Source organism: Caenorhabditis briggsae, assembly GCF_000004555.2.
Source record: "Caenorhabditis briggsae complete genome, chrII, whole genome shotgun sequence".
Classification (NCBI taxonomy): Eukaryota; Metazoa; Nematoda; class Chromadorea; order Rhabditida; family Rhabditidae; genus Caenorhabditis; species Caenorhabditis briggsae.
Genome location: NC_013486.2, coordinates 5,749,291 through 5,762,120, shown reverse-complemented (window position 1 = coordinate 5,762,120; position 12,830 = coordinate 5,749,291). Strand labels below are relative to the sequence as shown.

General features: G+C 39.1%; 5 protein-coding genes across 5 annotated transcripts in view; 4 read left to right on the top strand and 1 right to left on the bottom strand.

Annotated features, from left to right (window-relative positions):
• CBG13067 overlaps positions 1-3,619 on the top strand; it is a gene marked incomplete at both ends in the record, with an annotated part of 8,206 nt that extends 4,587 nt beyond the window's left edge. The window contains 6 exons of the mRNA XM_045242102.1: positions 891-1,110; positions 1,389-1,590; positions 2,141-2,730; positions 2,774-3,142; positions 3,248-3,457; positions 3,509-3,619. Coding sequence (XP_045095047.1) covers positions 891-1,110; positions 1,389-1,590; positions 2,141-2,730; positions 2,774-3,142; positions 3,248-3,457; positions 3,509-3,619 — 1,702 coding nt within the window. The remainder of the gene's footprint in view (positions 1-890; positions 1,111-1,388; positions 1,591-2,140; positions 2,731-2,773; positions 3,143-3,247; positions 3,458-3,508) is intronic.
• A 215-nt stretch (positions 3,620-3,834) lies between these two features.
• Cbr-rpl-33 lies at positions 3,835-4,376 on the bottom strand (the record flags this gene model as incomplete). The annotated part of the gene is made up of 4 exons (XM_002646643.1): positions 3,835-3,858; positions 3,908-4,045; positions 4,094-4,256; positions 4,330-4,376. The coding sequence occupies 4 exons, from the start codon at positions 4,374-4,376 to the stop codon at positions 3,835-3,837; spliced, it is 372 nt and encodes a 123-aa protein (XP_002646689.1).
• Positions 4,377-4,912: 536 nt separating this feature from the next.
• Positions 4,913-8,352, top strand: CBG13065 (the record flags this gene model as incomplete). Its single annotated transcript, XM_002646642.1, has 9 exons — positions 4,913-4,943; positions 4,988-5,160; positions 5,208-5,354; positions 5,402-5,551; positions 5,595-5,774; positions 5,824-7,299; positions 7,483-7,567; positions 7,618-8,079; positions 8,126-8,352. 9 exons carry the CDS (start codon positions 4,913-4,915, stop codon positions 8,350-8,352), a joined length of 2,931 nt encoding a protein of 976 aa, XP_002646688.1.
• Positions 8,353-8,718: 366 nt separating this feature from the next.
• Cbr-mmaa-1 lies at positions 8,719-10,024 on the top strand (the record flags this gene model as incomplete). The annotated part of the gene is given in 3 exon segments (XM_045242101.1): positions 8,719-8,771; positions 8,825-9,875; positions 9,890-10,024. The coding sequence occupies 3 exon segments, from the start codon at positions 8,719-8,721 to the stop codon at positions 10,022-10,024; spliced, it is 1,239 nt and encodes a 412-aa protein (XP_045095046.1).
• Positions 10,025-10,356: 332 nt separating this feature from the next.
• On the top strand, positions 10,357-12,538 carry CBG13063 (the record flags this gene model as incomplete). Its single annotated transcript, XM_002646640.1, has 6 exons — positions 10,357-10,446; positions 10,500-10,904; positions 10,952-11,140; positions 11,644-11,996; positions 12,041-12,157; positions 12,289-12,538. The coding sequence occupies 6 exons, from the start codon at positions 10,357-10,359 to the stop codon at positions 12,536-12,538; spliced, it is 1,404 nt and encodes a 467-aa protein (XP_002646686.1).
• Positions 12,539-12,830: the final 292 nt, after the last annotated feature.

Below are 12,830 nucleotides of genomic sequence, written 5' to 3'. Positions count from 1 at the left end.
TGGTACGTGTGCGAAAAAAGGACTGTTCTGAATTGAATCTGTTCGATTGTAGGTCTGTTCGATTTTGAAAACGTTCGAATTCGTCGTACCCCCCAAATTTCAGACAAAAGGAAAAATCAAAAAAGGATCTTCAAAAATAGCTGAAAAACCTAAAAAGGTCTAAAAATTTTGCGAAAAATCGCCAAAAAACAGCTAATTTTTCAGAGATTACAGCTTTTGCGGGAATTCAAAAACAATTCCAGAATCTTTCAGAAGTTTCCAAAAACGGACGAGAACTGAGATTTTTGCTTTTTTTTAAATAAAAAATGAAAAATTTGGGTCCCTTTTTAAAATTTATAGGTGGGGGGACAGGAGATTTTTCGTAGTTTTTTTGTAGCTAGAGTATGCATTCTACCGTCACGGTGTATAACGCTTAATGTCACTCTGCGTACAGCTGTCGTCCTCGCCTTTATGTATGCAATCGGAAGTGCGTTTTCTCTTTGCCCGCGTGGCTCAGTCGGTAGCGGCGCCGCACCCTCAATCATCGCCCTCACAAGTTCAACTCCTCGAGAGGCATCTTTGAACGGAATTTCGAGAACATTATTTTTTTCATGTCCCCCCACCTTTAATTTGGTGAATTTCCTTTAAGTCATAACCACCGTAATGGAAGGTCTCCTAGCCAATTTATCTCTGTTCCTATCAAAGATATACAAAAGTTGTCAATTAATAAAATGTTTAACCTAGTATCAGAAAACTTTTGTTAGTTGACCACTTTTTGATATCTTTTACAGGTAATAGGTATATGGGATTAAAGTTTACAGGTTTAACGGTATGTTGTATAACGCAGTTACCCAGAATGTATCCATTTAAAAACAAACAAAACAAGAGACATTTAAAAAAATTTATTCTAGAACAATCCTAACCAAGGATAAGGTATTGTTTGGTACTTGGGATGGAGTCTTTGCCACTGTCATGGTCAACATCTTCGGAATCATTGTATTCCTTCGTCTTGGATGGATTGTTGGAACTGCAGGAGTAGCTAACTCAATTCTTCTTCTTGGAATATGCACTTCTCTTGCTCTCATCACTGTTTTCTCAGCTATTGGAATTGTGGAGAGATGTCAGATCAAGGTGAGCTAATGGTTACCGTAAAGACTGTGATAGAACGCTTCCAAATTTTTTCTTTGAGCTTTCAATTTTGAGCTCATGTATCTCATTTTCTGAAAAAGATATCAAAAAGTGGTCAACTGACAAATTGTTTATCATAATGTCAGCAACATATTATTAAGTTACAACTTCTTGATATCTTTCACAGGAACCGAGATAAATTGGCTCAAAGTTGAAATTTAGAGGGCGTTCTATTGTAGCGTTTACGGTATTATTTTTGTTCCATTACAATTTTCAAATAGTCTGGTGGAATCTACTTCTTGGTATCACATGTACTTGGCCATCAACTTGGAGGTGCCGTCGGAATAATCTATGCATTTGGACAAGCTGTTGCCACTGGACTGGTTGCTGTCGGATTCGGAGAGTCTGTTGCTCATTTGTTTGAATCGGAAAGCAAAGTTCTGATCAAAGCGATTGCGATTCTTACACTCATGGTTCTTACAGGTATTTTTCAAATTTAGACGAAAGTCCCACAACGACAACTACCGTAACCTAAAAATGTTTTTTCTCTGTTTTTTATTCGATTTACGTACGTTTTCAGTCAATTTTTCAAAATCAAAATGTTGATTTTCCGGTTCCGCGTCATTTCGAACCCGTGTTAATACAGCCAAATCGATGCATTTCAGACTACAAAAAAGAAATTCGAAGAAATAAAAAATTTAAATTTTTCAAAAAAAATGTTTCTTCTAATTTTTTTTTTTGAAAAAATAAAAATTTCGATTTTTTCTCGAATCTCAGAATGCGTTCCATTAGGAAAAAGCATATTTGAAATCGCTGAAATTGTTTTTGTAGTCTGAAGTTCATCGTTTCGGCTGTATTAACGCAGTTTTTTTTTGACGCGGAGCCAATGTTTATTGGGCAAAAAATGAACAGAAAAATCGACAAAAATCAGTAAAAACCGAGAAAATTGATCCAGAAAATAAAATCATTTTCAGATTATGGTAGTTATCGTTGTGGGACCTTCCGATCTTTCGTACCAAATTAACATTTTCAGCTGTGAATACTGCTGGTGTCACCTGGGTTGTCCGTCTCCAAATCGTCCTTCTCCTAACCATCGCTCTCGCTGTCACCGACTTTATCTTCGGAGCACTACTCACCAGTCAACCCGAATCTGGAGTTTTCCGCTTCTCATCTGCCCGCATTCGTGTGAATGCAGAATCTCACTATGAAGCTGTCAACTGCTCGGCCGTCGGTATTCCACGTCAGATTCCCGAACAATCCTTCTTCACCGTTTTCGGAGTCTTCTTCGCCAACTTCCTTGGAGTATTGGCTGGTGTGAATATGAGCGGAGATCTTAAAGATCCACATAAGAGTATTCCACTTGGAGAACTATCGGCTGTCGGTGTTAGCTCTACGATCTGTTTTGTTTTTATTATGGTTCTCGGTGGGGTTGGTGATCGGATGTCTCTGCTTTGCGATGTTATGATCTCGGAAAAGGTTGCATTGACTGGAATCGTTTTTCTCGTGGGACTCTATGTATGTTCACTCTCTTCTACTGTCGGATCTCTGTTAGGAACTCCACGAGTGTTACAAGGAATCGCTGAGGAAGGAATCATTCCATGCTTGAATGTTCTTGCAAGAGGGGTAATTTGAAATTTATGTATAAATCTATTAAAATGTTATTTAGGTTGGTCCAAATGATAACCCTGTACTTGCTGGATATCTTCTCATGGGCGTAGCATCTTTGTTCGTATTGTTGGGTGATTTGAATCAATTAGCTATTCTCTCTACAATGCCTTTCTTGATAACGTATGCCTATGTGAACTATTCCTATGTGTCTCTCGCCATGAGCTACGATCTTGCCACTGTTCAACACGCATCCGAGGTAGAAACTGTTGGATATGGTTCGACAACAAAGATGAATGATTTGAACGAACTATTTCCTGAACGACGCGATGTCAATATCACAAGCACAGAAGAAACTGAAACCGGAATTATAACTCAAGAAGCGACTTGGTATTCTATGTTCAGCAACAGATATGTTTCGTTTTTAGGAGTGAGTTTCACAGTGAAAAAAATCGATCTGAAAATATTTCCCTAATGTGAATTGAGAAAATCTGGGCTGAAAACAAAAGTCGCTTTAAAATTAAACGATTTGCAGTTCCTGGTGAATTTGGCTATTCTTCTATTGATCCACTTCTGGTTCGCAGTTGCCCACTTCGTAGCTCTGATTGCCTTGTACTGGTACATAGGAAGAGTTTGCCCAACCTGTGGACCCGGAATTTCTAATTTCTCTCTTTGTCACATGTTCAAAACTGTCTTCTTATCAATTGACGCTTTAAGATCAACTGCCACAACAATATTGCCACAGGTAGCAACTAGTAGCATCCCCTTTCGGAAAAAATTTCATCCTTATTTTCAGACTGCATTTACTAGCGACGTATCGACTTCACAGCAGAACGAAACTAATCCAGATTATCAAGACCGTCGTCATTATCATCACTCGGAGAATGTCACTCATCAATTAGATTAGCTTTGTAAAATAATTCGCAGAGCTCTTGTTAATAAAAATGTTAGAAAAATCTGTTTTACGATTGCATGACTAAAATATTCAATTATTTGTATTGGCTCCAATATAAGAAGCAATTTCAATCTTTCTATTGTTTAATGCAAAGAAAAACATACACTCAAATTCACAACTGTTTATTAAGACAACTGCGAACAATAACAATAACAGAAGTACACCATTTAGATGTTGGATGGGTAGAGAAGCTGAAAAAAATTATAAAATTTTAAAAAACTTAATAACTACAAATCTTACCACACGGATTCTCTTTCCAAGAGCAGTTGGTGGGATGTTGTGGTGGAACTTGGCTCTGACGGCTCCGGCGTTTCCGTGTGGGCGAGTGATCTTTCCCCAGATAGCACGAGTGCGGGTGGCAACGGTGTGTCCGGTTTTCTGAAAATTGATTTTGATATCAGACGTTATTAAAATCAACGAAATTACCAAGGTCTTGTTGTGAGCCTTGTAAAGGTACACGACGCGCTTTCCTGTGTAGAAGGCGGCGTCATCCTTGTTGAAAACTCCTTCGAGCTTCAACAAAGAGGTGTGCTCGGATTGAGTGCGGAGTCCTCTTTTGAATCCAGTGAAGATGGCCTTGACGTAAAGACTGTAAAGTAAGATGTTCGAGTAATGTAATTCGTAATCGAGTAACAGATTATAATATTGTCAAATGAACTTACCGTCCAGTGGATGGAGCAGATGGTCTTCTAGCAGCAGTATCCGCCATTTTTACCTTCAAAAATTAATTTTTTGTCATTTTCTACATTTTAAAGATCATTGAGATCGAGGTTCAAAATTTAAATTGCAAAAAGTGACAGTTCAAAAATTAGGCCTAAATTGAAAATGCACTTTTGGCGATAGTTTTGACAGGGAAAGTAACTAAGAACCTCAAGACTTTAAATTAATCGATTTTTAAGACCGAAAAGGTACTTTTTCGTGAAAAGACTTCGTAGGCCAGCATAAAAATCGCTAAGAGAAAAGAAAAAATTCCGTAAAATGGTGCTGTTGAGAGAGATGTCTACGGTAGAGTTAACCTGCACATCTAAGTGTAAGGACGGAGTGTCGTTGCAAAATGTTTGTCGAGATTTTTAACTGCTTTTTTTTAACGGTTTTCCGTATTCAATAAAACGATAGTTCGAATTTCAAAAACGAATATCTGTCAGAATTTGAACATTAGAAAAGCTGATAAAGAGTTTCCAAAAAAAAAGTTTAGAATCAAAATGAAGGGAAGATATTTTCAGGTTTCACTGAACATCGGATGTGATGGGAATCAGACCAAACTTTGCTGAAGACGGTAACTAATAATCGTATTCTTTTTCATTTTTCCGAAAGTTCCAGTGTACGGTGACAAGGAAAGAAAGAGCGCAGACGATGAGCAAGTGGAATACTCTGAATCTTCGCTTGCGGCGAGGAGATCGGCCAATGTTTTGAAATTGAAACAATTAAAAGAAGCACAGCCCATGATAACTCCAGCATATGGCGGATTCGTTCATCATGAAAGCTCGGATAATGTTAATATCATAATTTTTGTGCTTACTGGAATGTTTTCAAATTTCAGGTAGCCGCTATCGATAAAGACCTCGATTTTGAGTACGGCGACAGTGACAGTGGTATTCGAGAAATGGCAGAGCTATACAGCTACTCTGAGATAGAAGAGTTCGGAATCAACATTAATAACTGGAAAGAGTATATCGAGGAATCATATGTGAGAAGGAAATTCGCAGTCTTTTTGAAATATTTTTTTTATTTCAGGACAAGAAACATGAAGAATTTCCACCGACGTTTGAGGAATTCAGCAAGATTCAGAAAAACTATGTCATACAGGATTTGTGCTCTCGGATGGAAAGTGCTGACTTGGAGGTCCGATTAAAATCGGCACGAATTATTCTGTTCCTTCTACAGGTATTTAGCTCATGACTCTATTCCACAACCCGAATTTTTCTAGGGTTCTGCTTCTGATTTTGCGTCTCTTGAAAATGAAGAAATCGAGTATCAATATGACCAAAAGTTGCTTATGAACGTTCCAATTCGTAAAACCAGAGAGATGGATCCCGATGGACCAACTATGGTTTATCATCGAGCTATCGAAAACTCATTCGTATGCTATAAGAATGGAGTGTTTCAGGTTTGTTTGGGAGCATTCTCCCCACGAATATATATTTTTCAATTTTCAGGCTCTTTGTACTCTATTGATGACCGAAATCAAAGAACCATTCGAGAATCCACCGAACGATGGTAGAATTTCAAAAGCAAGTTCGAGAAGCAGCAGGAATGCGAGTATGGCTGACCTTTCTGATTCAGAAAAGTTTCGAGCTCGACAGTTACCCACAATGGTTGATAACGAAATGCTCCGTGTTATTCTTGCTGGAATTTACCATATGATCGTTCAAATTCTTGATGAGCGGTCTGGAAGAGAAGATGATACAGATGAAGATATCGAATTGCGTAACGCCTTCCGAGAAGAAGTACAAGAACCAATTGAGAATGGAAACGAACCACTACTCATCGTTCTCTTTGATATGCTTCATCCGTTTTACATTGGAACTGCTCCCCACTTTCCAATCAAAAAAATAGTCTTACTAATTTGGAAGATTCTGCTTCTTTCTCTGGGTGGATGGGAAGAGCTTGCCGCAAAGAAAAGAGAGCTACGAATTAAAGCCGGTCTTGAAGTTATGGAAGACACTATTACAGTGGCAGCATCACAAGCTGCGTTTATCGCCAAGGAGCAGGAACACGTCCGTAATATGGCTCACAGAGCTGGAAGTCTTGCAAGAGCTGGAATGATGGCTAGACAAATGGCATATAACGATGATTCCAAAGATGAAGATGCCTATTCAGATACTAGCTCCGAAGCTTCCACAGTCATGTCGAAAAAGGAGGACTCTCCGAATGCGACGTCTTCAACTCCTCCTTCGGTTCCGGAGAGCTCGCAAAGTTTCCGCCAAAGTAGTGGTGAACAGACTCCTAGAGTTGGATCCCCTGTTTTTCCAATTGTTCAAAAGAAAACTTTGCCATGGAAGTGTAAAACTAACGCTCAAGATATTGAGGATTTCATTCAAAAAGGACGACTCAAGTATTTCAATTATGACTTCGAACCAGGAGATTCTACTTCGCTTTTCGGATTGCCCTCGGCGTTTTGTGGTGCTGTCAACATTCTTCGCAAGAACATGTACACATCACTCACTGAAATGCAAGTGAAGAAAGAAGAACAACTGAACAGATATTTATTCTCAATGAAAGAAGAGATTCCTGAAACGAAAACAGAAGCATTGTATAGAAAGATACTACCCAATTTGAGCCAGTACATTTGTGCCCTTGTGAAGGTCATGGTCTCTTCGGTCCCATCAACGAAGGCTAGACATGAAGGACTAAACGTGCTGATCGATTGTCTTACACCAGAAATGGAAGCTTCTGACATTCTATCGAATTCGATATCCCTCGATAATTCAACTTCATCTCCATTGGAGGAAGGATTCCGCCTTGCAATTGACATCAATCGCCACAAGGAGATCATAGTAAAGTCGTTGTCAGCAATTCTTCTTCTTCTCGTCAAGCACTTCAAGTTGAACCACGTTTACCAGTTCGAATTCATCTGTCAGCAAATCGTTTATGTGAATGGAATTCCACTGATTTTGAAGTTCCTCGACCAAGTAAGTTCTCATTCTTCTGCCAAAGTTCCAATAGCGACCTTGTCCCACCAAAGTTCATTTTTCGCCCCCTGCTGACTCGCTCGTTCTCTGCGTTTCTTATTTTTCAAAGGTTGCTTTTTGAAAGATACGTGCAGACATCAAATAGTGACCTGATTGCTGTTTCTATGTCTCCTCCCTTTTCAGAACACAAACAAACTTATTCAATCGAGACATGAAATCTACGCCTACAACTATCCACAATGTCTCTATCACTATGTTCGCAATAACGGTGAGATTTTTGTCAATTTTTTGTTTCCTCATTCAAAATTTTATTTTCAGAAGAATGGCCTATCCTAACTCAGGATAACATCGAAGAGCCACGGCCTCCAGGTGCTGGTCCATACTTTATGTGGCGCAATGTATTCTTCGCCGTTAATCTCATTCGCCTTCTCAATAAATTGGTCAAAGCCAAAAATGACCGAGTGAAAATGCTGATGGTATTCAAGTCGGCGCCAGTTTTGAAAAGACTTTTCAAAGTTCGTGTCTCGATTCTACAACTCTACGTGCTGAAGGCGATAAAAATGCAGTCACGATACTTGGGACGACAATGGCGGAAGAGTAACATGGATATTATATCAGCAATTTACTCGAAAGTTCGTCATCGAATGACCGATGATTGGGCTTTCGCTTCTGATATCAAACGGAAGTGTGACTATCAAAAAGAGGATAGTCTCATTAAAGCAAGCATCGAACGGTTCCACAGTAGACGGTATTCCAAACTTTATCCCCAGTTTGCTATAGGTATGTTCCAGTAGATTTCACAAAAATTCTGATTTTTAAAATTCAGAGGTCAATGACGCTCCGATGCCTGGTGATGACTATTTGAATCGAGTGGATATGAGGGACTACCAACCAGTGGACACCTGTGCGCATTCAGTTCTTGGAGAAAACATCGAACTTGGATTCAAATTCAAAAAAGGCTATGAAAAATGGCTGGAGCAAGAAGTCTTCCAAGCCAGAATCGACTGGGATAAACTACTCATTGAGACACGAGGTGTCGATGATCTTAGTTAATTGTTTCTCAGAAAACCTTACCAGAATCCTGTAAAAAATTTAAAATAGTAATCATTCATCGATTAAAACAAGCTTCATTTTTATTGTCTCCATCTAGCTTTTCTTCATCAAAACTAACTTGTAAATCATTAAATCTACTCCAAATATACTTTATGAAATGTGAGATCTCGAACATTTTCCCTCAGATATTATCTGTAAAACAACCAAAAATTGGACTTTAATCGAATGAAATCAATTGTTTACTCAACTGTTTTTATTTTGTGTCTTCATCTAGAAATCGTGTATCAAAACACGTGATGATTTTACTTCGACCCATTCTTTTCTACAAATTGAGATGTGTAATCTCTGATTGTCTTTCTGTTATAGATGGTAGTAAGAGCTTTGGTCAGAGCACATCCACTTTCTCGGATTAGTTGTAGGTATGTTTTTAAAAATGCTAAAAACCTGCTCATTCAATATGTTTTCTTTCCAGATATTCCTCGTTAGCCGCTTCATCTTTTAACCCAAAACCATATATCCCCTCTGTGAGCGGAGTTCAAAAGTCATTGCCATTTGATAATCTTCTGGAGCAATATTCTCGAGTTCATTGGGACGACACGGTAACTTATGATGATCCTACAGTGCAAAGGTTATTCAAAAATTTGATGTCTGGAAGTAGAGCAGCTCTAGCTTCTGCTATCACGCTCGTTGAATCACGACACCCAACAAAACGTGCTCAGGGCAACATGCTTCTCAAAATGGTTTTGGACGAAGAACGAGAAAAGTATAAGAAATACGGAAGGGATTCCATGATTTTTCGAGTGGGAATATCTGGAAGTCCAGGAGTTGGAAAATCATCATTCATCGAAGCATTAGGCGCAGAGCTGACTGAGAACCGAGGAAAGAAAGTCGCTGTATTAACGATTGATCCCACAAGTGCAATGACAGGTGGTTCAGTTCTTGGTGACCTGACAAGAATGCAAGAACTCTCACGGAATCCGAGAGCGTACATCCGCCAATCTCCGACTTCTGGATCACTCGGGGGAGTGACACGTGGAATCCATGAAGCAGTCATCTTATGTGAAGGTGCTGGATACGATATTGTTATCATTGAAACTGTCGGAGTCGGTCAATCGGAAACTTCTGTCTCGGACATGTGTGATATGATGTGTTTGCTGCTCTCTCCTGCTCATGGTGACGAGTTGCAAGGAGTGAAACGAGGTATCATGGAGATGAGTGATCTTTTGGTTGTAACGAAGGATGATGGGGATTTGCAAGCGAAAGCTAAAATGACACAAGCTGAATACATCTCTGCACTGAAATTCATGAGACCACGACTGGACGTCTGGAGTCCAAAAGTCATGAGATCCTCGATTATGAACAAGGAATCGGTGTCGGCAGTTTGCACTAGTTTATACGAGTTCTGGGACACTATTGGAGAGTCGGGAGATCTGGAAAGAAGACGACAGGATCAGATGAAGAAATGGATGTGGAATCACGTAAAAGATGAAATCATGGCTGTATTTCAAAAACATCCGAAAATCGCTCACTTGGTAAGATTCATCTAAAAAATCATAAAATATTTATCAATTTACTTTTGCAGGCTCCAAAACTGGAAAAGGATATTAGCAGTGGCAAAATCACACCAGGACTGGCTGCAGAAACTATGATACGCACTTTCTTCGGAGTATAATTGTTTGTCTTCGTTGTATTTTTCTCCTTTTTCTCTATGTATGCATCGATACGTTAAATCTATGTCGCTCTATTGCGAATTTTTGAATTTCGCGGAAAACTATTCCGCCCGAATACTAGTCGCTCACCCCTTCCCCATTGATTTTTACACTGTATTTTTAGTATTTTCTTGTGAATTCTGAAAAATCTAGCCTTTCTAGCCATTAACAAACATAACGGGATAAATAAATATATTTAGAACTTATTCATTGGTTTTTCACCCATTTCTTTTGTTTAATAGTACTAATCATATCTTTTTCCGTTGATCAATATTTCTAACAATTTGATATTCAGATGGCTACTTCGGTTCCACCGAGATTCTGCACCGATTACGCAAAACGAGTTGCGAAGTGTCAAAAATGTAAAATGCAGTTGGAGAAAGGGGTGAATATTCGAAATTCCAAATGATTAGTTTAACTATTCTACAAGTTTTCCAGGTCCTCCGTATGGGGAAAATCATGCCAAACTTTTTTGTCGCGGCAAAGGATCCTAGCAAACCACCACCAGATATGAAGCAATATTTCCACAAGGAATGCCTTTTTGAGATGCTTTTCAAAGCAAGACCAACCACAAAAGTTATCGATGAAACAGAAGAAATTGAAGGGTTTGAAGATTTAAATGCGGAGGATCAAGATGAGATTAAAAAATTGGTTGATGAGCTCACTGAAAAGAGAAGTAAAGATGGACCAGCTGAACCGAAAAAGACGCCTTCAAAGAAGAAGAGTGAATCCAAGGAAGAAGTTGAAGAAACGCCATCAAGAAAAAGGAAAAATTATGAGCCTGCGAAGAGCAAACGACCAACGGAATTCAATGAAGAATCAGATTACAATTCGTTCTACAAGGTTGGGAATTCTGAGAAAAACTTTAATGAAAACATGTAATTTTTTAGTTCCTCAAAGTTTGTTCAGTGATGAAGGACATCAGTTCATCCTCTGAAAAATCAGCCGTCATCACGTCTATGCTTCAGAAAAAAGGATTTGATGGAGATCTAATGCTCTGGCTCTCTTTTCTCATTCGCGAATCCGATAAACGGGATTACAATGTGACTGATGAGAAGCTGGTTTCATATTTTGTCAAGGTTAGCTACAGTTCTGGTCCCAAAAATATATGAGAAAATGAGTTTTTCCGTTGATTTCCAGCTATTTTGACCATTTTCAGGAGACTGGAGCTTGGTTGTCAAGTGTCGGATCACTTGGAAAATTTTGGAGGTTATAAAACAGACCTCGATTGGAAACTTTGGGTCCACAGAATTTTTTGAAAATCCCTTGTTTTTCAGTAATTTGTCGATTTCTGAAGGACACCAAGCTTTCAGTACAAAAATCGGAAAATAGGGGCGTCCTTCACAAAACTGAAAATAGCGGAAAAACTAGGAATTTTCGAAAAATTCAGTAAATGCAAAGTTTTCAATCTAGATCTGTTTCACACCCTCCAAAGTTTTCAAAGTGATCGGATACTTGACAGCCGAGCACCAGACTCCTGAAAATGGTCAAAATCAACTGAACCCTCCCCCCCCCCCCCCCCCCCCCCATTTTTTCTTAATTTATGACCAGCGCTTTTTGCTAAAACCCTTCAAACTTACAGATTTTGGACACCGACGAGGCAAAGATTCTAAAGTACATATCCAAGAGTAACGATGTTGCACTGTCGATTGCTCATGCTCACGAGAAGAAAGTGACAAACGAGAAGTCGAATTGGAGTCTTCAAAAAGTGGACCGATTCCTCGAAAAGCTGGAGACTCTTAAAGAAGACGATGAGATCGTTAAGCATCTGAAGTTTGCAGCGAAACGATTCCGTCACGACGAGCTAGAAGTTTTGATTCGATTGATTCGAAAAGAATTGGATACGGGAGCAACTGCTACGGTGGTACTCAAAGGAGTTCATTCCACAGCGCCGAACATTTTCGAATCTGATGGACTGGATAAAGTTGTGGACAAGTTGGTGAAAAAATTTGAAATTGTAAAACAACTTTTGGTTTCAGGTACTATAATAATGGTTTCGAAGATTCCAAAAAGTCTACAAGTTCTAAGAAATCCGAGCCAAAGGCCAAGAAAACGAAAAGAGAAGAGGGGTCAGATGAATCTGATGCCGAAGAAAGGTAGTTATACACACCCTGCTTTTTTTTTAAATGTTCACCGTTTGTTCAAATAAAGTGATTAATGAAAACACACTCGTCCTCTGTGCTTTGCAAATGTTTCTTATCAAAAACACCTTTTTCTTCCTTTTCAGCGAAGTGGAAATGTCAGATTCGGAATCAGAAGGGGAAGGTGACTCTGATAGTGACACAGGAGAAGAGGAGGAAGACATCAGTGGATCTGATTCAGATGATGTATCGGAAATTTCATCAGATGAGGGAGATGAAGTGAAGGAGAATTCTCCGAAAAAGGTGGCGAGAGGAACAAGAACTCGTCCACGTGGCAGCAATGGAAACATCGTCAAGAAGGAGGAATGCCCACCAAATATGGAGGCGTGCCGGTGAGTAATGATCTTTGGAACAGAATACTCGTTATCAGTGTATCCTTTCAACTCGGCTTCAAGAATTTTTTCAAGGGATTTATCGAAATTAATTTTTTGACCTAGAATTGGTCCAACATGACCCTGGTATATTTTCTAGATCATTTTGACATGGTGGCCTAACTTTTGCAAATTGAGTTTTCTAGGCCACCACGTTATAATTGCCTAGAAAACACCAGATGAATATCAGGACATTTCTAGACTATTTCTACATGGTGGCCTAGAAAACTCGACTTGCAAAAGTTCGGCCACCATGT